This window comes from Oncorhynchus clarkii, chromosome 16, assembly GCF_045791955.1.
Source record: "Oncorhynchus clarkii lewisi isolate Uvic-CL-2024 chromosome 16, UVic_Ocla_1.0, whole genome shotgun sequence".
Classification (NCBI taxonomy): domain Eukaryota; kingdom Metazoa; phylum Chordata; class Actinopteri; order Salmoniformes; family Salmonidae; genus Oncorhynchus; species Oncorhynchus clarkii.
This window is the reverse complement of record NC_092162.1, coordinates 35987559-36013787: the sequence shown is the minus strand read 5'-3', so window position 1 is coordinate 36013787 and position 26229 is coordinate 35987559. Positions and strand designations below refer to the sequence as shown.

At 42.9% G+C, this 26229-nt stretch overlaps 1 protein-coding gene across 1 annotated transcript in view; it reads right to left on the bottom strand.

The window, feature by feature from the left end:
• Positions 1 to 4311: 4311 nt before the first annotated feature.
• LOC139368348 (espin-like) overlaps positions 4312 to 26229 on the bottom strand; it is a 130660-nt gene continuing 108742 nt past the window's right edge. The window contains exons 13-15 of the mRNA XM_071107112.1: positions 10651 to 10729; positions 10277 to 10298; positions 4312 to 4724 (exon numbers count right to left, since the gene is read on the bottom strand). Coding sequence (XP_070963213.1) covers positions 4577 to 4724; positions 10277 to 10298; positions 10651 to 10729 — 249 coding nt within the window. The 3' untranslated portion in view covers positions 4312 to 4576. The remainder of the gene's footprint in view (positions 4725 to 10276; positions 10299 to 10650; positions 10730 to 26229) is intronic.

The window sequence follows — 26229 nt, the reverse complement described above, 5'->3', positions numbered from 1 at the left end:
GACAAGGTCTGGTTTTTATAAGGAAACTTGAGCTTGTATGGCGTGGGCAGACTTTCAGAAATGGCGCAGGCAGAAATTGTGTGAAATTTATGCAAGGTTTATAAATGAGGCCCCAGAAAATACATGTATGAATTTTGCAACACCACTTTGAAACCAGTGGTGCCACCTCTAAACAAAACAATTGCATATACCCACACTGAAAACGCCACCATTAAATCAATTAGAAAGGGGTGTGAGTGTAGCGCCCCACGGTCGACGACTGCTGTGTTATTCCCTCTTGACAAAACGTAATTAAAAACTATTCATAAAAGTACAGTACCTGTCCAACTCGAAGAAAGAGATTCTCTTGCAAACAACTTAGTGTGACATAACGTTCAGTTGTTCGGCAATTGTCCAGCAGAATTTCAGAGAAATTGTAGGCTCACAGGCTGACCACACCGCTCGTGAGTGTTGCAAAATAAATTTAGAAATCTGTTATTCAATTATTGCGCCAACAAGCGCCTGCGTTGAAAAAAAAAGCCTTGAACATTTATGGCAATTTAGCTAGTTAGCTTGCACTTGCTAACTAATTTGTCCTATTTAGCTAGCTTGCTGTTGCTAGCTAATTTGTCCTGGGATATAAACATTGAGTTGTTTTTTTACCTGAAATGCACAAGGTCCTTTACTCCGCCAATTAATCCATACATAAAACGGTCAACCGAATCGTTTCGAGTCATCTCTCTTCTTTCCAGGCTTTTTCTTCTCTTGACTATATTGCAATTGGCAACTTTCATAAATTAGGTACATTACCGCCACTGAGCTCGTTCGTCTTTCAGTCACCCACGTGGGTATAACCAATGAGGAGATGGCACGTGGGTACCTGCTTCTGTAAACCAATGAGGAGCTGGGAGAGGCAGGACTTGCAGCGCAATCTGCGTCAGAAATAGAACTGATTTCTATTTTAGCCCTTGGCAACGCAGACGCTCGTTGGCGCAATAATTGAATAACAGATTTCTAAATGTATTTTGCAACGCTCGCACACGCGAATGGTGTAGTCAGCCTTTTAACCCTTAAGGCACACCTGTTAATTTAAATGCATGAAGCTGGTTGAGAGAATTCCAAGTGTGCAAAGCTGTCATAAATGCAAAGGGTGGCTATTTGAATCTCAAATATAAAATATATTTTGATTTGTATAACACATTACATTGTAATGTTTTTAAAATTGTATTGCTGCCTTAATTTTGCCAGACCCGATAAGCAGTAGATAAATCAATTTACAAAAGGTCAAAGATTCCATTTGACAATCTGAAAATATAGTTTTACATTCATGAACCAACAATCTATGTAAGCAAGGCTGAGAACTGTAATATGGGAACAATGAAACGACAAAGTATTGAGGGTTACTATATACTGTAATAAATGTATAGAAAATCTTCGAATGGCAATGACATTTACTTAGTTTTACATTTTCACATCAATATGCCATCCAATGAATTGAATATTTCCAAATAGTTTCTCAACAAGGACCATGCATTTCATTATATATTATGTTTGATACACTTGCAAAAATGTACACCCAATACATATGAAGTAAACCTGTAGCACATTTTCTGACATTGGGGATGCCCATATACTGTATGTTTTATATACACATTCAGAAAGACACATCTGGCACATTTCTGAGGACCAACAACTCCAGCCACAGCATTAGTGCACATCTTCCTACGAAACCAACAATGTGTCAACGGTCATTTAAAAAAAAAAAGAGAATGCCCGAGTTACGTATAGTTTGGTCCCCTGACCAAAAACAACCTACAACATTTACCTAGAAAAAAAACCAGTAGGTGGATTGAAAATATAGTAAGTGAGAGAGAGAGAACTCTCCTCTAGTAAAAGGACCTGCTCATAAAATATTACATTCCAAGGTTTACTGGTGAAAGCCAGATAAAGGACACTGATATATTTGTGGGACTTTTGCAATATTCAGTGTGCTGATGAGACTTCTGTTATGATTGTGCTCCTAATATTTTATACATCGATAAAAGAAAACATGTTTGCCCGTTGAACTCATAGCGATTTGCTAAATATGATGTGTTTTTTAATTAACATGATTGTGGAGTGTTCAATCCTCTTAGATAACAAGAGATGTGCTTTTGGTTGGACAACACAGTCAATTTTGACATCCATAAGACACATGCAACACAAACAATTCACCATGATCACAATAAGGGCGTTGAAAAGTAAAAAAAAAAGTTAAATGCAAAAGTTTGCCAAGACAATCCATCCACCTGACAGGTGTGGCAAGAAGCTGATTAAACATCATGGTCATTACACAGGTGCACCTTGTGCTGGGGACAATAAAAGGCCAATCTAAAATGTGCTATTTTGTCACAACGCCACAGATGTCTCCGTTGTGTCAACGTTGTGAACAGACTGCCCCATGGTGGCGGTGGGGTTATGGTATAGGCAGGCATAAGCTATGGACAACGAACACAATTGCATTTTAGATACCGTGACGAGATCCTGAGGCCCATTGTCGTGCCATTTATCCTCCTCCATCACCTCATGTTTCAGCATGATAATGCACGGCCACATGTCACAAGGATCTATACACAATTCCTGGAAGTTGAAAATGTCCCAGTTCCATGGCCTGCATACTCAGACATGTCACCTCAATGAGCATGTTTGGGATGCTCTGGATTGGCGTGTACAGCGGTTTGTTTCCGCCAATATCCAGTAACTTCGCACCGCCATTGAAGAGGAGTGGGACATTCCACAGGCCACAATCAACAGCGTGAAGGAGATGTGTCACAATGCAAATGGTGGTCACACCAGATACGGACAGCTTTTCTGATCCACTACTTTTAAAAAAAGGTATCTGTGACCAGTCTGTATTCTCGGTCATGTGAAATCCAAAGATTAGGGCCTAATGAATTCATTTCAATTGACTGATTTCCTGATATGAACTGTAACTCAGTAACATCATTGAAATCATTACATGTTGCTTTTATATTTTTGTTCAGTGTTATTTTTTAAACTTTAATTACGTTATCCACAACTAACAATATTAATAAACCCATTTTAAATGACTTATGGTTGCAGTTACCCATATGATATTAATGTACAAAATAACAGATACAGGAGGGACTTTATCTATTTCCTGTTTCAACAATATCTCTGGAAGTTCAGATGGGCTCAATGAAAAATAGCATCATTAAATAGAATGGTCTGGTTCTATATAGGTCTTTGTGCAATACATGGAGATGATATATACAGTATCAAAATGCCATTGCTTATTATGTTAACATTTTCCATCCTAAAAGCAAACCTACAGTAGAATACAACAGTCTAGTTTTAGAGCTCAATTATCAATGTAAGTGTGGGTGAATCAAATGCAGAGAAAACAGATCGTGGACAGTTTTTCTATTTATGACAAACTGCTCAACCTATAGCAATGACAACTTTTCCCACAATGGCCAACAAGACAGACCAACAGATCAACATTGAGAAAGGTTGTTCAAGTGTGTGGAATTGTATGGGAAATTCCTACAGAGTCATGTTAAATAATGTAAAGTAAAGCTAGTGTATATGATTCAAGTCTAAGGGTCTCATACAGTTGCGATACGTACAGTAATTTAGCCAAATGTTTTTTGACAGGACAAAAAGGGGTAGGAGCATCTAATGTGCTCATGTTGTCCTTTGAATCAGACACCGCTAACGTTGCGATACGTACAGTTTTTGTCCACGGGACCTTGGTGCGGCCACACAATTTCAGGATGGCAGAGCTGCAAAGCATGTTGGGAGGTGGCATGGTCCTGTTCGGTGGGTCGTCACTAGTTAACACAGCCACAAAGTCATAATTATTTTTTTATTTATCCGTTATTTTACCAGGTAAGTTGACTGAGAACACGTTCTCATTTGCAGCAACGACCTGGGGAATAGTTGCAGGGGAGAGGAGGGGGATAAATGAGCCAATTGTAAACTGGGATTATTAGGTGACCGTGATGGTTTGAGGGCCAGATTGGGAATTTAGCCAGGACACCGGGGTTAACACCCCTACTCTTACAATAAGTGCCATGGGCTCTTTAATGACCTCAGAGAGTCAGGACACCCGTTTAACGTCCCATCCTAAAGACGGCACCCAACACAGGGCAGTGTCCCCAATCACTGCCCTGGGGCATTGGGATATTTTTTAGACCAGAGGAAAGAGTGCCTCCTACTGGCCCTCCAACACCACTTCCAGCAGCATCTGATCTCCCATCCAGGGACTGACCAGGACCAACCCTGCTTAGCTTCAGAAGCAAGCCAGCAGTGGTATGCTGCTGGCATATGGCTAAACTCTGCCTATTTCTATAATTTCACGTTTATTTTCAACCTAACCCTAATAACCTTAAATTAACACCAAAATTCACATTTTTGTAGCTAATTTTGCCTTGGTAGCTCTGGAACCTGACTTTGTGGCTGTGTTATCTAGTGGAAACCTGATTGGGGTGGGGTGCGATGAGGGTTGGGTATGGGAGGGGATTTTGGTAGTAGTTGGGTTGGGGGTTGGTTGGTTGACATTGAAGGGGAAGGGGGTTGGATGGGGAGGCTCTATCTACTGTTTCGCTATGTCTCCTTTCTTCAGGATGATCTGCCGTTGCCATGGCGCCAACTTGCTCTCATTGTAACCCATGGTCCGTAGTCGCTCCTGCTCTTTCTTCTCCCCGCTCTCCTTTGCCTTGTTTGCAAGCTCCTCTTCTTTTCTGAGTGCACCAATAAGAGGGAAGGTGAATACAAGGTGTCAGTGTGATTCAATGTGTGACTGTTTCAGCTTTTATTAAGAAACAATTGCCTGATTCTGGGCCAACCCGAACTCTACTGTGCTGTCTCTGATATGTTATTTTTACATGGTAACTATGGTGCATGTGTTACCAGTATAGCTCGCTCGGTTTGGCCCTGTTGGGTAAATTAAAAAGGTCACTATTACCCTGGGCACCAGTCTGTTTAGCTCACCTCTCCTTGTCTGTCATGACACGCAGTACAATGAGTGGAATGTAAGCACAAAACAGATTCTGGATTTTAGGCTAGGTCACCACAGTCAAATGTAAATGTTTGAGATGGGCTTAAATTAGATGGGAGTTTACTTTTGGGACAATTCTATTGGTTCCACTGTACCGGGCAAACCAAAGCTCAAGTATTTGACCCTGGTCTGGTCACAATGAATACTTTTGGTACCTCCTATAACTGGTTACCACCTGGTAAACATACATTACGGTGTCATTTCTAAATACATACCAGGTAAAGAGACTTCTGCCTTATGGAGGATTTAACTCACTTTTAAACGTGTTGTATTACAATGAGCAGGATCAATGAGTTAGTCACCTAACGCTGATTGCTGATTGTTAATGACCGAGTCCTATTGTATCAAAAAGGCAGCAACATTTGAGGGCTGATACGTCAATATAATGCCATGCTTGCCTCTAGTTTATCCATTTTATGTGATGTCTTACGAATATTTATTATATGAGAGTTTGACTGCTTCATTATAACTCTGCAGGGGGATGTATGAAATGATGGGTGTTATTCTAATATTACTGACCAGTAGTTGGAAACCTTGATCTTTTCAGTCCATGTGAAACCAAAAATCTGCATGCTATATGGCATCACTACTGACCAGGATTCCCATGCAACCTTTTTATGTGAGTAAAGTACGTGTCGGATAAAGAATGTCACAACAGGGATAATGGAAAACAGCACATTTTTTGGTAAACTTTCCAAATGTTGACAAAGCAAAACACGCTAGACAATGTGGGATCTTTTTGTCTAGGTAAAATGTATTATGAGAGAAATGGTGGTGTAAATGCGCAAATATTGATATAATAACCATCATATCGAAGTAAACATGGAGTCACGCAATGATATGTTGTGTGGTCCTCCCACTACGACTCGGGAAAGCATGCTGTTTATTGGGCTACGGATTCAATCATTTGTATTTTATTATTGAACTCTGTAGAGTTCCGAAACAGGATTGTGTCGAGTCACAGATCTGTGGAAGGGTACCAAAACATTTTTGCAGCATTGAAGGTCCCCAAGAACACAGTGGCCTCCATTATTCTTAAACGGAAGAAGTTTGGAACCACCAAGACTCTTCCTAGAGTTGGCCGCTCGGCCAAACTGAGCAATAGGGGGAGAAGGGACTTGGTTAGGGAGGTGACCAAGAACCTGATGGTCACTCTGACAGAGCTCCAGAGTTATTCTGTGGATATGAGAGAACCTTCCAGAAGCACAACCATCTCTGCAGCAATCCACCAAATCCGGCCTTTATAGTAGAGTGAACAGATGGAAGCCTTGAACCCAATCTAACATCTCTGGAGAGATCTGAAAATAGCTGTGCAGTGACACTCCCCATCCAACCTGACGGAGCTTGAGAGGATCTGCAGAGAAGAATGAGAGAAACTCCCCAAATACAGGTGTGCCAAGCTTGTAGCGTCACACCCAAGAAGATTCGAGGCTGTAATCGCTGCCAAACGTGCTTCAACAAAGTACTGAGTAAAGGGTCTGAATAATTATTTAAATGTGATATTTCAGTAAAAATTATTCTGAAATTTAAAAAAATGTCTGTCATTATGTGGTATTGTGCAGAGATTGATGAGAGAATCAAACAATTGAATCAATTTTAGAATAAGGCTGTAATGTAAAAAAAAAAAGTTAAGGGGTCTGAATACTCATTCCAGGGATGTTATTTTTACTATTTTTTTACATTGTAGAATAACAGTGAAGATGTCAAAATTATGAAATAACACATGGAATCATGTAGTAACCCAAAAAGTGTTTAACAAATCAAAATATTTATGAAAGCTTGGCACACTCTTGGCATTCTCTCAACCAGCTTCAGCTAGAATGCTTTTCCAACAGTCTTGAAGGAGTTCCCACATATGCTGAGCACTTGTTGGCTGCTTTTCCTTCACTCTGTGGTCCAACTCATCCCAAACCATCTCAATTGGGTTGAGGTTGGGTGATTGTGGAGGCCAGGTCATCTGATGCAGCACTCCATCGCTCTCCTTCTTGGTAAAAATAGCCCTTACACAGCCTGGAGGTGTGTTGGGTCAGTGTCCTGTTGAAAACAAATGATAGTCCCACTAACCCCAGATGCGATGACGTATCTTTGTAGAATGCTGTGGTAGCCATGCTGGTTAAGTGTAGCTTGATTTCGAAATAAATCACTGACAGTGTCACCAGCAAAGCATCTCCACACCAACACACAACCTCCTCCATGCTTCACGGTGGGAATGAGATGTCTGTTACTTGAACTCTGTGACCTTATCCTCTGCAGCAGAGGTAATTCTGGGTCTTCCTTTCCTGTGCCGGTCCTCATGAAAGCCAGGTTCATCATAGTACTTGATGGTTTAAGTGACTGCAATTGAAGAAACTTTCTAAGTTCTTGAAATGTTCCATATTCACTGACCTTCATGTCTTAAAGTAATGATGGACTGTCATTTCTCTTATTTGACCTGTTCTTACCATAATATGGACTTGATCTTTGACCAAATAGGGCCACCTTCTGTATGCCCCCCCCCCCCCAACCTTGTCACAACACAACTGATGGGTTCAAACGCATTAAGAAGGAAATAAATTCCACAAATTAACTTAACAAGGCACACCTGTTAATTGAAATGCAGTCCAGGTGACTACCTCATGAAGCTGGTTGAGAGAATGCCAAGAGTGAGCAAAGCTGTTATCAAGGCAAAGGGTGGCTACTTTAAAGAATCTAAAATATATTTAGATTTGTTTCACACTTTTTTTGGTCACTTCATGATTCTATATGTTTCATAGTTTGGATGTAGAAAATAGTAAAAATAAAGACAAACCCTTGAATGAGTGTGTGTCCAAACTTTTGACTCGTGTGTGTGTGTATATATATATACAATACTTATTTTATACCATAATTTGCAAATAAATTCATTAAAAATCTTTTCTGATTTTCTGGACATAGTTGAAGTGTACCTATGATGAAAATTACAGGCGTCTCTCATCTTTTTAAGTGGGAGAACTTGCACAATTGGTGGCTGACTAAATACTTTTTTTGCCCCACTGTATAAAGAAAATGACTCAATTCACCATTGTTACTAGGGCAATACATAACCCAAACCGCAAATGCATCCGAGTTTGTAGTCACAAGCAAGGAGTATGGGACCAAATACTACGCTTTTGACTAATACAGTAAGTGAATTTGTCCAAATACTTCTTCATCTGGGGAATATATATATATATATACAGTGCCTTGCGAAAGTATTCGGCCCCCTTGAACTTTGCGACCTTTTGCCACATTTCAGGCTTCAAACATAAAGATAAAAAACTGTATTTTTTTGTGAAGAATCAACAACAAGTGGGACACAATCATGAAGTGGAACGACATTTATTGGATATTTCAAACTATTTTAACAAATCAAAAACTGAAAAATTGGGCATGCAAAATTATTCAGCCCCTTTACTTTCAGTGCAGCAAACTCTCTCCAGAAGTTCAGTGAGGATCTCTGAATGATCCAATGTTGACCTAAATGACTAATGATGATAAATACAATCCACCTGTGTGTAATCAAGTCTCCTTATAAATGCACCTGCACTGTGATAGTCTCAGAGGTCCGTTAAAAGCGCAGAGAGCATCATGAAGAACAAGGAACACACCAGGCAGGTCCGAGATACTGTTGTGAAGAAGTTTAAAGCCGGATTTGGATACAAAAAGATTTCCCAAGCTTTAAACATCCCAAGGAGCACTGTGCAAGCGATAATATTGAAATGGAAGGAGTATCAGACCACTGCAAATCTACCAAGACCTGGCTGTCCCTCTAAACTTTCAGCTCATACAAGGAGAAGACTGATCAGAGATGCAGCCAAGAGGCCCATGATCATTCTGGATGAACTGAAGAGATCTACAGCTGAGGTGGGAGACTCTGTCCATAGGACAACAATCAGTCGTATTTTGCACAAATCTGGCCTTTATGGAAGGGTGGCAAGAAGAAAGCCATTTCTTAAAGATATCCATAAAAAGTGTCGTTTAAAGTTTGCCACAAGCCACCTGGGAGACACACCAAACATGTGGAAGAAGGTGCTCTGGTCAGATGAAACCAAAATTGAACTTTTTGGCAACAATGCAAAACGTTATGTTTGGCGTAAAAGCAACACAGCTGAACACACCATCCCCACTGTCAAACATGGTGGTGGCAGCATCATGGTTTGGGCCTGCTTTTCTTCAGCAGAGACAGGGAAGATGGTTAAAATTGATGGGAAGATGGATGGAGCCAAATACAGGACCATTCTGGAAGAAAACCTGATGGAGTCTGCAAAAGACCTGAGACTGGGACAGAGATTTGTCTTCCAACAAGACAATGATCCAAAACATAAAGCAAAATCTACAATGGAATGGTTCAAAAATAAACATATCCAGGTGTTAGAATGGCCAAGTCAAAGTCCAGACCTGAATCCAATCGAGAATCTGTGGAAAGAACTGAAAACTGCTGTTCACAAATGCTCTCCATCCAACCTCACTGAGCTCGAGCTGTTTTGCAAGGAGGAATGGGAAAAAAATTCAGTCTCTCGATGTGCAAAACTGATAGACATACCCCAAGCGACTTACAGCTGTAATCGCAGCAAAAGGTGGCGCTACAAAGTATTAACTTAAGGGGGCTGAATAATTTTGCACGCCCAATTTTTCAGTTTTTGATTTGTTAAAAAAGTTTGAAATATCCAATAAATGTCGTTCCACTTCATGATTGTGTCCCACTTGTTGTTGATTCTTCACAAAAAAATACAGTTTTATATCTTTATGTTTGAAGCCTGAAATGTGGCAAAAGGTCGCAAAGTTCAAGGGGGCCGAATACTTTCGCAAGGCACTGTATATATATATATATATATACATACATACACACACACAAAAACACAGTCTGGGAAGCACAAATAAAACAAAAGTCACACAGAAAAACAGCTGCATTACTCCACAAAAAAAGCAATACTATAAAATGCCCAAACTGCATCAGAACATCAAGATTAAATGTATTTTGAATTTTGATCCAAAAATACAGTGCACATTCTCTATTTAACACATTGTTATTCGGTACGTTGGAATTTAACTGCCAAAGTAGTTTTTTTCCCGCAATACACACAACCTTTTGTAGGTTGTGGGAAAATGCACATATTGTTTTTATGTGGATTTTAGAATATTTGCATTTAAAATCTGTTGCAAATTGGATGGAAACCAAGATCATGATAATAGTTTGTGGCATATTATAAATGAACATTTTATAGAATGTTTTCTTACCTTTTTTGCCCCCTGTCCGACCCGGAGAAGTTAGGCACAAAAAGGAATTTAAGGAAATACAGTATTAATACATTCAAAACGTTACTTAACGACTACAGGAAATAATGTGTATAGTGGTTATACAGTAGGTAGCTAGCTATATGCTCTAAATATTTCAGGATCTACATGACTTTTTTTTATCAACCCACACAACACAACTTGAGGTGGGAAAAGAGAAGATAAAAAAAAAAAAACATTAACCAAGGCAAACAGACAAACAACCGGAGAAATTGACAGAAGGGAGGACAAATCAGAGACCATTGAAGAGATAATGGAGCAACAGTGTAAGCTCCTGATTGGAGTAATGGGATGGGTAGCACCGCCTCTCACTCACTTCTCTTCATCAAGCTTTTTCTTGATGATGTCCCTTCGCCATCCTGGCATGGACGCCAGGCGCGCCACCTCCTCATCCACCTGCAGAGGACCAAACGCACAAGAGCCCGTCACAATGGGGCCCACACTTTAAACACTGTCCCTGCCCAACTCCACTACTACAGTCTTCCCATTAGCCTCCAAGGAACTCAGACTTTTCCCATCCTTTGTTGTTTCTCCAATAATGTAGCTCACAAAGGTGAAGCACCTGATTATGGACCCTTTATAATGCTGTGTTAATACACTGTAAAGTGCTGGCATCGAATACCATTTAAAAAACATTTCAAATACATTATCTGTTGCTTTGTTGAGCTTGCAAGGTATAAAATAGAGTAGTCACAAAACTGCAAACCTCGCCCATCTGGCATTCCAGCCAAGCTAAAGCAATTTCTAATAAAATTTGAACCCAGGTCTAAATCTCCGTCCCAGTCTCAGGTCTTTTGCAGACTCCATCAGGTTTTCTTCCAGAGTGGTCCTGTATTTGGCTCCATCCATCTTCCCATCAATTTTAACCATCTTCCCTGTCTCTGCTGAAGAAAAGCAGGCCCACCTTATCAGCTGACTCTGGGGCCCAAGAAAGTGAAGGTAACCTGCCTAAATGACTACCACCCTCGGTAGCCATGAAGTGCTTCGAAAGGCTGGTCATGGCTCACATCAACACCAGACCCACTCCAATTTGAATACCACACCAACATATCCACAGATGATGCAATTGCACTCCACACAGCCCTTTCCTACCTGGACAAAAATAACACCTATGTGAGAATGCTGTTCATTGACTACAGACCGCCTATAGGGGAGAGGTCAGAGACCTGACCATGTGGTGCCAGGACAACAACTTCTCCCTCAATGTAAACAAGACAAAGGAGCTGATCGTGGACTACAGGAAAAGGTGGGCCTGTAGTGGAGCGGGTCGAGAGTTTCAAGATCTTTGGCATCCACATCACCAACAAACTATCGTGGTCCAAGCAGACCAAGACAGTCATGAAGAGGGCACGACAAAAACGTTTCCCCATTGGGAGATTGAAAAGATTTGGCATGGGTCCCCAGATCCTCAAAAAGTTCTACAGCTGCACCATTGAGAGCATCCTGACTGGTTGCATCACCGCCTGGTATGACAACTACTCGGCATCTGACCGTAAGGCGCTACAGAGGGTAATACGTATGGCCCAGTACATCACTGGGGCCAAGCTTCCTGCCATCCAGGACCTATATACCAGGCTGGGTCAGAGGAAGGCAAAAAATTGTTAAAGGCTCCAGTCACCCAAGTCATAGACTGTTCTCTCGGCTACCGCACGGCAAGCGATACCGGAGAGCCAAGTCTAGGTACAAAAGGCTCCTTAACAGATTCTACCCCCCAAGCCATAAGACTGCTGAACAATTAAACAAATGGCCACCCAGACTATTTACATTGACACCCCCCCCCCCCTTGTTTTTACACTGCTGCTACTTGCTGTTTATGCAGTCACTTTACCCCTACTTTCAACTAACCTGAACCCCCTGAATATAGCTTCATTATTGTGTTGCTTTTTATTTTTGACTTCAGTTTATTTTGTAAATCTTTTCTTAACTCCATTTCTTGAACTGCATTGTTAGTTAAGGGCTCGTAAGTAAGCATTACACAGTAAGGTCTACACCTGTTGTATTCGGCGCATGTGACAAATCAAATGAGATTTGGAGAGCCAGTTTTAAGTGACTGAAACCCAGCTCATTGCAGACAGGTTGTGGACAGTGCACACACACTGCCTGAAACCCGTCTCTTTCAGGTCCTAATTAGAGGATGGGAGCCATCTTGGATTTCTCATTTTCACCTGGCTACAGATCCATTATCCCTCGCATCCCTCTCACCCCACAGCGTTTCACTGGCCCTAGCCAAAAGTATCCGTGTAAGCTTAGCTCTCTACACATTGCATTTCTTATGGTTCCCCTGGGAATTCTAGAATGGGAGTAAAAATATGTGATGTAATTTGATAGACATGCAAAGAAAGTGAGACAAAGCCAGTTTAATGCTACCTATACAACAGCACAGCAGCCATTGTAGATTTACATGGTTGCATGCTAATTGCATCATATAAAAGGCCGCAGTCGGAAGGCATCCATTCATACCTGGACGAGTAACAAGAACGGTTGCTGTTTAGGGAATGCATGGAAATTCCTTGAAGTCTTCATGTTGCAAGGCAGTACTCTTGAGCTAATATACTATAAACTGATAGGCAAAGACCAATACTGTGTCTTATTGTATATACACGTGTGAGCTGAACTTGGTAAGAAATTGAAATATGGATTGTTAAATGGTCCTCTGAACATGGTGCCCTTTCTTGCCATGATACAATATGGACATTTAGATTAGAGGTGATACAAAAACCCAATTGATGAAATCCACTCAGAGGGAGAATTTCTCGTGTCAGCTCTCTTAAGATTCCTTCTCAAAACCCATTGGATGAGAAAGCCAGAGGTCCCACCCCTGTGACCTTCTCCTCCAATGGGTTTGAGAAGGAGGAGATGAGAGAGGACGTGAGGAGTATTCAATTAAGATTCTCCTAGAGCCTCAGACCTACTCATTCAATTCATTCAAGGGGCTTTATTGGCATGTAAAATGAACAGTAAATATTACACAGATCCAAAAGAATAAAGACATTTCAAATGTCATTATGTCTATATACAGTGTTGTAACGTTGTGCAAATAGTTAAAGTAAAAAAGTAAAAATAAGTAAATATGTATTTACAATGGTGTTTGTTCTTCACTGGTTGCCCTTTTCTTGTGGCAACAGGTCACACCTTGCTCCTGTGATTGCACACTGTGGTATTTCACCCAATAGATATGGGAGTTTATCAAAATTGGATTTGTTTTCAAATTCTTTGTGGATCTGTGTAATCTGAGGGAAATATGTGTTTCTAATATGGTTATACATTTGGCAGGAGGTCAGGAAGTGCAGCTCAGTTTCCGCCTCATTTTGTGGGCAGTGAGCACATAGCTGGTCCGCTCGAGAGCCAGGTCTGCCTACGGCGAACTTTCTGAATAGCAAGGCTGTGCATAGTCAAAGCTTTCTTTAATTTTGGGTCAGTCACAGTGTTTCTGCCAATGTGTATTCTCTGTTAAGGGCCAAATAGCATTTTAGTTTGCTCAGTTTTTTAAATTCTTTCCAGGGGGTCAAGTAATTATATTTTTGTTTTCCCATGATTTGGCGGAGTCTACTCACTACACATAATTTTCCTCCCATTGAATCTCTGGGTTGGTAAAGATAAAGCAGGTGGACTCGATTTAGCTCACCCAGCACACCAGATGTAGCTCACCCAGCACACCAGATGTAGCTCACCCAGCACACCAGATGTAGCTCACCCAGCACACCAGATGTAGCTCACCCAGCACACCAGATGTAGCTCACCCAGCACACCAGATGTAGCTCACCCAGCACACCAGATGTAGCTCACCCAGCACTCCAGATTTAGCTCACCCAGCACACCAGATTTAGCTCACCCGGCACACCAGGTGGGCGGGATTCCCATATGGAAAAGATAAGAATTCTGTTAAATTATTCTATATGTTCTACCTGGAACTTGTAATTAAGTTTCATAAAATATTCTTGTAATATCTGACTTGTATGGGTGGGTAACATTTAGACAGAACAGAAATGTATCGTATAAAAAAAAACATACAAGACATAGAAGGCTTAGCTTACAAGGTCTCATATACATGGGACATACACATTTCAAAGCACTTGCACTGTCTGACATTGACGCACAAAATGTCACCCTTGTTGAAAAAAGAAGCAAAGTCCGCCGTGAGGACGAGCAGGAGCTGGAATGCCGAAGGAGGGAGAACAGGAGAGGGCGGAGCAGCAGGAGGAGGAAGGGGAACAGGAGAAGGCGGAGCAGCAGGAGGAGGAAGGGGAAAAGGAGGGAGAACAGGGGAGAGGGCGGAGCAGCAGGAGGAGGAAGGGGAAAAGGAGGGAGAACAGGGGAGAGGGCGGAGCAGCAGGAGGAAGGGAAAAAGGAGGGAGAACAGGGGAGAGGGCGGAGCAGCAGGAGGAGGAAGGGGAAAAGGAGGGAGAACACGGGAGAGGGCGGAGCAGGAGGAAGGGGAAAAGGAGGGAGAGGGAGGAGAAAAGCAGAAGGAGCAAGAGGAAGGGGGAAATCAGGAGGTGAAGAAGAGGGAAAGCAGTCTTGTCCCATCGCTGCAACTCCTGTACGGACTCGGGAGAGGCAAAGGTTGAGAGCCGTGCGGCCCCTGAAACACAACCCAGACAAGCTGCAATGCCCACTTAACCCGGAATCCAGCCGCACCAATGTGTCGGAGGAAACACCGTACACCTGGCGATAGTGTCGGCATGCATTGCGCCCAGGACAAGGATGTCCCTGTCGGCCAAACCCTCCCCTAACCAAGACGACGCTGGGCCAATTGTGTGCCGCCCCATGGGTCTCCTGGTCGCGGCCTGGAACCAGGATCTCTAGCGGCACATCTAGCACTGCCTTAGACCACTGCGCCCTTATATATTGAATGTGAAACTTATAAAGGAAAGCATTTATTTTGTATAGGTTATATTGTCAGAACATATACCTTTTCTGTAATATTTATAGATGACTCATATTTTGTCTCATATGTCATACCATATATATGTAGGAAATTAAATCATGCCTGTCATATATGGCAAATAAGTTAACACATATACGCCACTGACATAAGGAAAAACTTGCCAGATAATTAGATTATTTCATCGATTTTTGTACTCATCTTCTGCCATACAAGATTCTTATCAGATTTTCACAATTCTTTACCATACGGGTTGGTACATTAGGACTGATGGAACGGACCCAAAAGTGAAAAACATGGCCAAACGATGCACTGGGTGAGTTAAATTGACAAAACCTAGTCATGCTAGCATTGAAAAGTCGTACTCTACGGATGTCGTAGAGCATGAACCTGCAGGAATGAGTCACTGCTTTGATGTTTGCAGAGAACAATAGGGTGTTGTCCAGGGTCACGACAAGGTTCTTTGCACTCTGGGAGGGGACCACTGTGGAGTTGTCAACCGTGATGAAGAGGTCTTGGAGCAGACATGCCTTCCCCGGGAGGCAGAGCAGCTGTTTGGTCGAGGTTGCGCAAAAGGTGGTGGGCCGATATCCAAGCCGAGATGTCTGCCAGGCACGCAGAGTTGCATGTTGCCACCTTGTGTGTCAGAAGGGGGGGGAAGGAGAAGAATAGTTGAGTGTCATCCAAATAGTAATGATAGGAGAGACCATGTGAGGATATGACAGAGCAGAGTGACTTGGTGTGAAGAGAAAAGGGCCTAGAACCAAGCCCTTAGTGGACACCAGTAGTGAGAGCACATGAAGACACAGATCCTCTCCACACCACCTGTTAGGAGCAACCTTCCAGGTAGTGTGCAATCCTGGAGTGTGCAGAGCGTGAGAGGGTGGAGAGGAGGATCTAATTGTGTCGAAGGCAGCGGAAAGATGTTGGAGGATGAGAACAGAGGAGAGAGAGTCAGCTTTGCAGAGCATCTGTGACACAGAGGAGAGCGGTCTCAGTTGAGTGAGCCGCCCTGAAGCCTGACTGGTTAGGGTCAAGAAGATCGTTCTTAGAGAGATAATGAGAGAGTTGGTCAGAGACAACACGCTAAAGTGTTTTGGAAACAAAAGAAAGGGACATGGGTCTGTAGTTTAACGTCAGAGCGGTCGAGTGTTAGTTTCTTGACAAGGGGAGCGACTGGCCATCTTGAAGTCAGAGGGGACGCAGCCAGTGGTCAGGGATGAGTTGATGAGGGAAGTGAGGTCTCCAGAGATGGTCTGGAGAAGGGAGGATGGGGTTAAGTTGGCAGGTTGTTGGGCGGCTGAACATCACTAGTCACAGGATGTCGTCTGGAGAAAGAGGGGAGAAAGAGGTCAAGGTGTAGGGTAGTTCTGTTTGAGTTGGATCAGTGGGTTCAGTAGGCAGAGTGAATGAGGTCGTCAACCTTTTTTTCAAAGTGGTTAACAAAGTCGTCAGCAGAGAGGGAGGTGGTGGATGGTTAATGAGGTATGGGAAAGTGGAGAATGGTTTCCCAGGGATGGGGGTTAGAGCAGCAGATACAGATGAAGAGAAGGTGGATAGGGAGTGGAAGGATAATAGGCCCTCCAGAAGTTAAGTTTCAGCTCAGCTGCCCGCAGCCCTACTGTTAGCACGCAGTCGATCAGCCACGGAGTGGGAGGGGAAGGTCGCGGACGAAAGTGGACCGTGAGAAACAAAGGATGTGGAAAGTGAAGAGAGTACGGTTGAAGAGCTGGAGTCAGGAGACAGAAGGATTTAGCAGACGGGAGAGAGGATAGGATAGGAGAGGAGAGAGAACTGGATGAGAGAGAGCAAAGATTACGGTGGCACATGACCATCTGGGTAGGGGCTGAGTGGGTAGGGTTGGGGGAGAGAAAAGGAAACAAAGTAGTGATCAGAGACCTGGAGGGGGGTTGCAGTGAGAATAGTAGGTGAACAGCCTGTAGTGAAGATTAGGTCAAGCGTACTGCCTGCCTTGTGAGTGGGAGGTAGGGATGACCACAATTAGTCGACTGGTTGATTGTTAGGCTGTTGGTCGACCGAGATTGTTTTAGTCGAGCAGTAACAAAAATATATACAGTACCAATCAAAAGTTTGGACACACCTACTCATTCCAGGGTTTTCCTTTATTTTTACTATTTTCTACATTGTATAATAATAGTGAAGACATCAAAACTATGAAATAACATATATGGAATCATGTAGTAACCAAAAAAGTGTTAAACAAACCAAAATACATTTTATATTTGAGCAATCCTTTGTCTTGATGACAGCTTTGCACACATTTGGCATTCTCTCAATCAGCTTCATGAGGAAGTCACCTGGAATGCATTTCAATTAACAGGTGTGCTTCAGGAAACTAGGCGTATGTCGCAAGTCACGACTTCACAGGAGAGCCTTTTTAACGTAACCATTTTTGAAATTTTATCAAAATGCATTTTTTTGGCAGAAATTCCTTGTGAAACATGTGAACTTTCATAATAACAAACATGTATACCATCTGTAAATACAAATAAAATGGTTAAATTACAAGCCTAGTTGGTTTAGCCACAGAGAAAGAATCAACCTTTCCACTAGCCATGATTGGCTGAGATAATGAGTTTATTTTTTATTTTAACCTTTATTTAACTAGTCAAGTCAGTTAAGAACAAATTCTTATTTTCAATGACGGCCTAGGAACAGTTGGCTGCACATGCCGAGAGAGGAGTTCAGATTGGTCTGCCATATAGAGAACTTCTGTCTATTTGAGCTGGTCACTCTGCTGGTAATCCTGTCGAACGCAGCTTTAAAAATGTGTTGTGTAGTGGAGCTGCATAAGTGTTGCTCTCCACTTTCTGGAGGATCGAGTTTTTTGAAATCAGTGGAATTAGAGTATGATAGCCAAAGAGATGGAAAAAACACCTGTCTCCGGATTACATCTTCAAACAAAGGGCAACCGTGGCATGGCATTCCTGACAGGGTGAGGTGTCCATCATGCATGATGTATATGGGTAAGATAGATATTACACAATTCTAATTTTGACAAAGTGGTTTCATTTCAAGCGGAAGTGTATGGTTCGCTAGCTAGCTATGTTACTGGCTGGCTCCCTAGCCAGAACCGCTTGCTTTGCTAGTTAGAGCTTAATTGTTAGCCAGTTAACGTTGAACCTGGTTGGTTAGCTCCCAGCAGATTCACGCAGAGTAGTAAGAACATGATTTGGCTTATTGTTCATTGTTGTTTAACTAGCTAACGTTAGCTGGCTGGCTTGTTAGCTAACGTTACGTGTATGACGTTATTATTCGTATCCTAGAGCTGTTTGCTTTGCTAGTTAGAGGCTAATGTTAGCTAGCTTACATTGAACCTGGTTGGTTAACTCCAAGTAGATTTGGGGCAGTGTTGCAATCTACTGCAAAAATAGCCTGCAGAGTTCTGTATTACTATCCAAGTCTGTAACCAAACAATTCAAGCTTCTACTAAAAATTCACCTTTCCAGAAACAAGTCTCTCACTGTTGCCGCTTGCTACAGACCTCCCTCTGCCCCCAGCTGTGCCCTCGATACCATATGTGAATTGATTGCCCCCCATCTATCTTCTGAGCTCGTGCTACTAGGTGACCTAAACTAGGACATGCTTAACACCCCGGCCATCCTACAATCAAAGCTTGATGCCCTCAATCTCAAACAAATTATCAATGAACGTACCAGGTACAACTCCAAATCCGTAAACACGGGCACCCTCATAGATGTCATCCTAACTAACTCACCCTCCAAATACACCTCTGCTGTTTTCAATCAAGATCTCAGCGATCACTGCCACATTGCCTGCATCCGTAATGGGTCTGCGACCAAACGACCACCCCTCATCACTGTCAAACGCTCCCTAAAACACTTCTGCAAGCAGGCCTTTCTAATTGACCTGGCCGGGGTATCCTGGATTGACATTGACCTCATCCCGTCAGTAGATGATGCCTAGCTATTCTTTAAAAGTGCCTTCCTCACCATCTTAAATAAGCATGCCTCATTCAAAAAATGTAGAACTAGGAATATATATGGTCCTTGGTTCACTCCAGACCTGTCTGCCCTTGACCAGCACAAAAACATCCTGTGCCATTCTGCATTAGCATCGAATAGCCCCTGTGATATGCAACTTTTCAGGGAAGTTAGGAACAAATACACACAGGCAGTTAGGAAAACTAAGGCTAGATTTTTCAAACAGAAATTTGTATCCTTTAGTACTAACTCAAAAAGGTTCTGGGACACTGTAAAGTCCATGGAGAAAAAGAGCACCTCCTCCCAGCTGCCCTGAGGCTAGGAAACACTGTCACCACCGATAAATCCACTATAATTGAGAAATTCAATAAGCATTTCTCTACGGCTGGCCATGCTTTCCACCTGGCTACCCCTACCCCGGTCAACTGCCCGGCACCCTCCACAGCAACCCGCCAAAGCCCCCACCATTTCTCCTTAACCAAATCCAGATAGCTGATATTCTGAAAGAGCTGCAAAGTCTGGACCCCTACAAATCAGCCGGGCTAGACAATCTGGATCCTCTCTTTCTAAAATTATCTGCCGAAATTGTTGCAACCCCTATTACTAGCCTGTTCAACCTCTTTCGTATCGTTTGAGATTCCCAAAGATTGGAAAGCTGCCGCGGTCATCCCCCTCTTTAAAGGGGGTGACACTCTAGACCCAAACTGCTACCGACTTATATCTATCCTACCCTGTCTTTCTAAGGTCTTCGAAAGCCAAGTTAACAAACAGATTGCAGACCATTTCGAATCCCACCATACCTTCTCCACTATGCAATCTGGTTTCAAAGCTGGTCATGGGTGCACCTCAGCCACGCTCAAGATCCTAAACGACATCATAACCACCATCGATAAGAGACATTATTGTGCAGCCATATTCATCAACCTGGCCAAGGCTTTCGACTCTGTCAATCACCACATTCTTATTGGCAGACTCAACAGCCTTGGTTTCTCAAATGATTCCCTCGCCTGGTTTACCAAGTACTTCTCTGATAGAGTTCAGTGTGTCAAATCGGAGGGCCTGTTGTCCGGACCTCTGTCAGTCTATGGGGGTGCCACAGGGTTCAATCCTAGGGCCGACACTCTTCTCTGTATACATCAATGTTGTTGCGCTTGCTGCTGGTGATTCTCTGGTACACCTCTACGCAGACGACACCATTCTGTATACTTCTGGCCCCTCTTTGGACACTGTGTTAACTAACCTCCAGACAAGCTTCAATGCCATACAACTCTCCTTCCGTGGCCTCCAACTACTCTTAAACGCAGGGAAAACTAAATGCATGCTATTCAACCGATCCCTGCCCGCACCTGCTAACCCGTCCAGCATCACTACTCTGGATGCGTGGACAACTACAAATACCTATGGGTCTGGTTAGACTGTAAACTCTCCTTCCAAACTCACATCTCCAGTCCAAAATTAAATCTAGAATCGGCTTCCTTTATCGCAACAAAGCATCCTTCACTCAAGTTGCCAAACATACCCTCGTAAAACTGACCATCCTTACGATCCTCGACTTCAGTGATGTCATCTATAAAATAGCCTCCAACACTCTACTCAACAAACTGGATGCAGTCTATCCCAGTGCATTCCGTTTTGTCACCAAGGCCCCATACACTACCCACCATTGCGACCTGTACTCTCTCGTTGGTTGGCCCTCGCTTCATACTCACCGCCAAATCCACTGGTTACAGGTTATCTACAAGTCTCTGCTAGGTAAAGCCCCGCCTTATCTCAGCTCACTGGTCACCATAGCAGCACCCATTCGTAGCACGCGCTCCAGCAGGTATATCTCACTGGTCACCCCCAAAGCCAATTCCTCCTTTGGTCGTCTTTCCTTCCAGTTCTCTGCTGCCAATGACTGGAACAAACTGCAAAAATCTCTGAAGCTGGAGACTCATAACTCCCTCACTAGCTTTAAGCACCAGCTGTCAGAGCAGCTCACAGATAACTGCACCTGTACATAGCCCATATGTAAACAGCCCATCTAGCTACCTCATCCCCATACTGTATTTATTTATTTGTCTTGCTCCTTTGCAAGTATCTTACCCCAGTATCTCTACTTTCACATTCATCTTCTGCACATCTACCATTCCAGTGTTTAATTGCTATATTGTAATTACTTCGCCACCATGGCCTATTTATTGCCTTAACGCCCTTATCTTACCTCATTTCTTATTGAACTTAGTGAACTAATCCATTCTGGAGGCCTAGACTAATCCATTCTGGAGGCCTAGACTAAAAGTCAATTTATGCTTGAATCTAAAATGTGGTCGGAGGCTCCATATGGAGGGTATGGACGCAACTGTACCTACCGCATCACCATGCGCCTCCCAAATGTTGTAACAATGCGGAAGGGTGTGTATAGCTTGACATGACTGGTTGGCAGTAGGTGGGGGCGGTACATCCTGTATAAACTTCCTGGTACTGTCCTTCAAGTCCGTGAGTCAACACAGGAAGGAGTAATGGATGGATAGTTATTTTATTTTTAAAGCTGCAATCATGGGACACACTGTATGGATGAATGATTAGTAGTAGACGGGATATAAACAGCACTCCCACAGCAATTGACAAAAGAACATTGTCATCGTATAGTGGATTTAATAATATCTAATCATTCCTAATTTACTATAATAAAAATATATATTGTTTCCATGTAATCTCATTCACAACAGAATAAACTATCATCCATTTTAGTATTCAAAAGATATCAAATTTAACTGAAAAATGACTCAATGTCACTCTCTTGTGGTGAAGAAATATAATACACCTAGAAAGTACCACATTTTCCTAAGCTAACAAAACCAGGCTAATACACTGCTAGCTGGTGCTCATACATTTACACATATACTTTACACATTTGTCAAAATACCTGCAATCATGGCCCACACACAGTATGGATGAGTGGTGCGACGGGATATAAACAGCACTCCTAAAGATGCATTCTCGAGATAGCTACCAACTTCAGAGGGAACTTTAGCTAGCATAAAACCCACATGGCAAATAACATTTAAAGGATGGCTTATTTGACACCAAACCAACAACATTAGTTATGAATAACATAAATTGCTAATGTATTATGTAAAATGTGGATTTTATGATGTAATGTCAACTTTATACATTTCTATCCCGGGACCATTCAATTTTCAACTCATCCATAAATCTGCTGTGGATTACCCAGAATTCCATACTTTTATCACTGTGTTAGACATTGTAAACACACTAATACACCAGGAGGTGGCATAACAACCATTTTATGCAGGAATTGAATCACACTGCTACACAGGCACGCATAGAAGTAGGCCTATAGGCTACCTGGCCTGTGCGCAAATGTAGGCATAAAAATGTCCCCATTTGGGGCTGATAGTATTTCTGATTGGCTTAACTCATCACCACTAATGACCTGTGGAGCTTCTCAAAGTAATGTTTTCTTCACCTCAAACAGCAAGCAAACAAGGTCTGTTTTTACATCCATTGAGAATGACAATAGTTCCTCAATGTATTTGAAATATCTTTCCAGCTCTCTCACTTTCAATAACCACTCAGCGTGAAAGGGTAAATGAAAGAGGGAAATGTCATGCTCCGATACAGTGGATACGTCATAAAATAGGCTTCTTATCAGTGCTTGACTTGGACTGAAATAGGTTTTGGTAATCATTTTGGGTGCTGGTACTGTTTATATTTAGGTGCAGGAGCTCCACAATACTTTTGAGCTAATATTCTATAAGAGGAACGGGGGCTCAAGCGGGAGAAAATTTGAGGTGCAGGTACTCTGCTCCGGTGAGCTCCTGTTCAAGTCAAGCACTGGTTCTTATCCCTTGCGCAAATAGCCTACAGCTGTGTCTGTCCCAAGTTCACCAGAGCAGAATATTTTATACAATGTTGCAAGTTTGCTAGCGCAAGCTTCAGGCCGGAGCCAAGTTAATAGTTGATATAATATTTAAAGTTTGTTGCAGACAGGCCATGTGTAGCCAATATGATTTCTAGGATATTTATTGTTATCTAGTATGTAGGCTATTTTTACATAAACTCAACAAAAAAAGACATCCCTTTTTCAGGACCCTGCCTTTCAATGATAATTTGTAAAAATCCAAATAACTTCACAGATCTTCATTGTAAAGGGTTTTTAACACTGTTTCCCATGCATGTTCAATGAACCATAAACAATTAATGAACATGCACCTGTGGAACGGCCATTAAGACAATAACAGCTTACAGACAGTAGGCAATTAAGGTCACAGTTATGAAAACTTAGGACACTGAAGAGACCTTTCTACTGACTCTGAAAAACACCAAAATAAAGATGCCCAGGGTCCCTGCTCATCTGTGTGAATGTGCCTTAGGGATGCTGCAAGGAGGCATGAGGACTGCAGATGAGGCCAGGGCAATAAATTGCAATGTCTGTACTGTGAGACGCCTAAGACAGCGCTACAGGGAGACAGGATGGACAGCTGATTGTCCTCGCAGTGGCAGACCACGTAACAACAGCACAGGATCGGTACATCCAAACATCACACCTGCGGGACAGGTACAGGATGGCAACAACAACTGCCTGAGTTACACCAGGAACACACAATCCCTCCATCAGTGCTCAGACTGTCCGCAGTAGGCTGAGAGAGGCTGGACTGAGGGCTTGTAGGCCTATTGTAAGGCAGGTCCTCACCAGACATCACCGGCAACAACGTTTTCTATGGGCACAAACCCACCGTCGCTGGACCAGACAGGACTGGCAAAAAGTGCTCTTCACTTACGAGTCGCGGTTTTGTCTCACCAGGGGTGATGGTCGGATTCGCGTTTATCGTCAAAGGAATGAGCGTTACACCGAAGCCTGTACTCTGGAGCGGGATCGATTTGGAGGTGGAGGGTCCGTCATGGTCTGGGGCGGTGTGTCACAGCATCATTGGACTGAGCTTGTTGTCATTGCAGGAAATCTCAACGCTGTGTGTTACAGCGAAGACATCCTCCTCCCTCATGTGGTACCCTTCCTGCAGGCTCATCCTGACATAACCCTCCAGCATGACAATGCCACCAGCCATACTGCTCGTTCTCTGCGTGATTTCCTGCAAGACAGGAATGTCAGTGTTCTGCCATGGCCAGCGACGAGGCCGGATCTCAATCTTATTGAGCACGACTGGGACCTGTTGTGAGGGCTAGGGCCATTCCCCCCAGAAATGTCTGGGAACTTGCAGGTGCTTTGGTGGAAGAGTGGGGTAACATCTCACAGCAAGAACTGACACATCTGGTGCAGTCCATGAGGAGGAGATGCACTGCAGTACTTAATGCAGCTGGTGGTCACACCAGATACTGACTGTGACTTTTGATTTGACAGTAAGAGGGTTAATAGTTTAGGGGGGAAAAATGTAATCTGGACATGAGGGAAGAAGAGAAAACGCTATGACAAAATGTATCTTTGCTGTCATGGGTGTCTGTTGCAGTAGAGGAATGTTGGTTGACGAATGTTAATACCCACATCGACTGACTGGCTTTTTGTGGTGTGGTACTTTAGTAGTGCGACAAAGCAAAAAAAATAAAGTGTACTATACTCCTGTCTTACTGCATGGATCAAATTATGCTGTAGCTTGAATTAAAGGGCTAATTGGGTATGGGGAGCCTTGCATGACCTTTGACCTTTTACAAAACCGTAGAGCGCCAATCATGAACAGTAGTGATGTGGGAAAAAATTGATAGTTACAATATTATTTTGGCCGATATATTGTATCGTTTTAACAATATCACATTATTATTTATGAGGTAGTTGGCTGTATCTCCACCAAAAGTCCAGTATTTTTCCTTCATAGCCTGTTCTCCATCTTCTTTTTAAATAGGGAGCCAATTTGTTTTCAGCACTTAATTCCATGACTGATCTAAACTACTTCTCATGGCTTTCTCATCCCACTGCAGACCAACTATCCACAGACAGCGCTAACTGGCTCCTATCCACAGACGGCGCTAAGAGGGTTCGGCGCATACATCGGGGAAGGAGAAATCCACTACCACTCCGCGACACGAGGGAAGGAGGTTCTCACCCAAGATTTGACGGTACATGGCCCCGTCCATCGTCCCTTTGATGCAGTGAAGTTGTCCTGTTCCCTTAGCAGAAAAACACCCTCAAAGCATGATGTTTCCACCTCCATGTTTGACGGTAGCGATGGTGTTCTTGCAGTCATATGCAGCATTCCTCCTCCTCCAAACACGGCGAGTTGATGCCAAAGAGCTCCATTTTGGTCTCATCTGACCACAACACTTTCACCCAGTTGTCCTCTGAATCATTCAGATGTTCATTGGCAAACTTCAGACGGGCATGTATATGTGCTTTTTTGAGCAGGGGGAACTTGCGGGCGCTGCAGGATTTCAGTCCTTCACGGCGTAGAGTGTTACCAATTGTTTTCTTGGTGACTATGGTCCCAGCTGCCTTGAGATTATTGACAAGATCCTCCCGTGTAGTTCTGGGCTGATTCCTCACCGTTCTCATGATCATTGCAACTCCACAAGGTGAGATCTTGCATGGGGCCCCAGGCCGAGGGAGATTGACAGTTATTTTGTGTTTCTTCCATTCCACCAACTGTTGTCACCTTCTCACCAAGCTGCTTGGCGATGGTCTTGTAGCCCATTCCAGCCTTGTGTAGGTCTACAATCTTGTCCCTGACATCCTTGGAGAGCTCTTTGGTCTTGGCCATGGTGGAGAGTTTGGAATCTGATGGATTTATTGCTTCTGTGGACAGGTGTCTTTTATACAGGTAACAAACGGAGATTAGGAGCACTCCCTTTAAGAGTGTGCTCCTAATCTCAGCTCGTTACCTGTATAAAAGACACCTGGGAGCCAGAAATCTTTCTGATTGAGAGGGGGTCAAATACTTATTTCTCTCTTTAAAATGCAAATCAATTTATAACATTTGACATGCGTTTTTCTGGATTTTGTTGTTGTTATTCTGTTTCTCACTGTTCAAATAAACCTACCATTAAAATTATAGACTGATTATTTCTTTGTCAGTGGGCAAACTTACAAAATC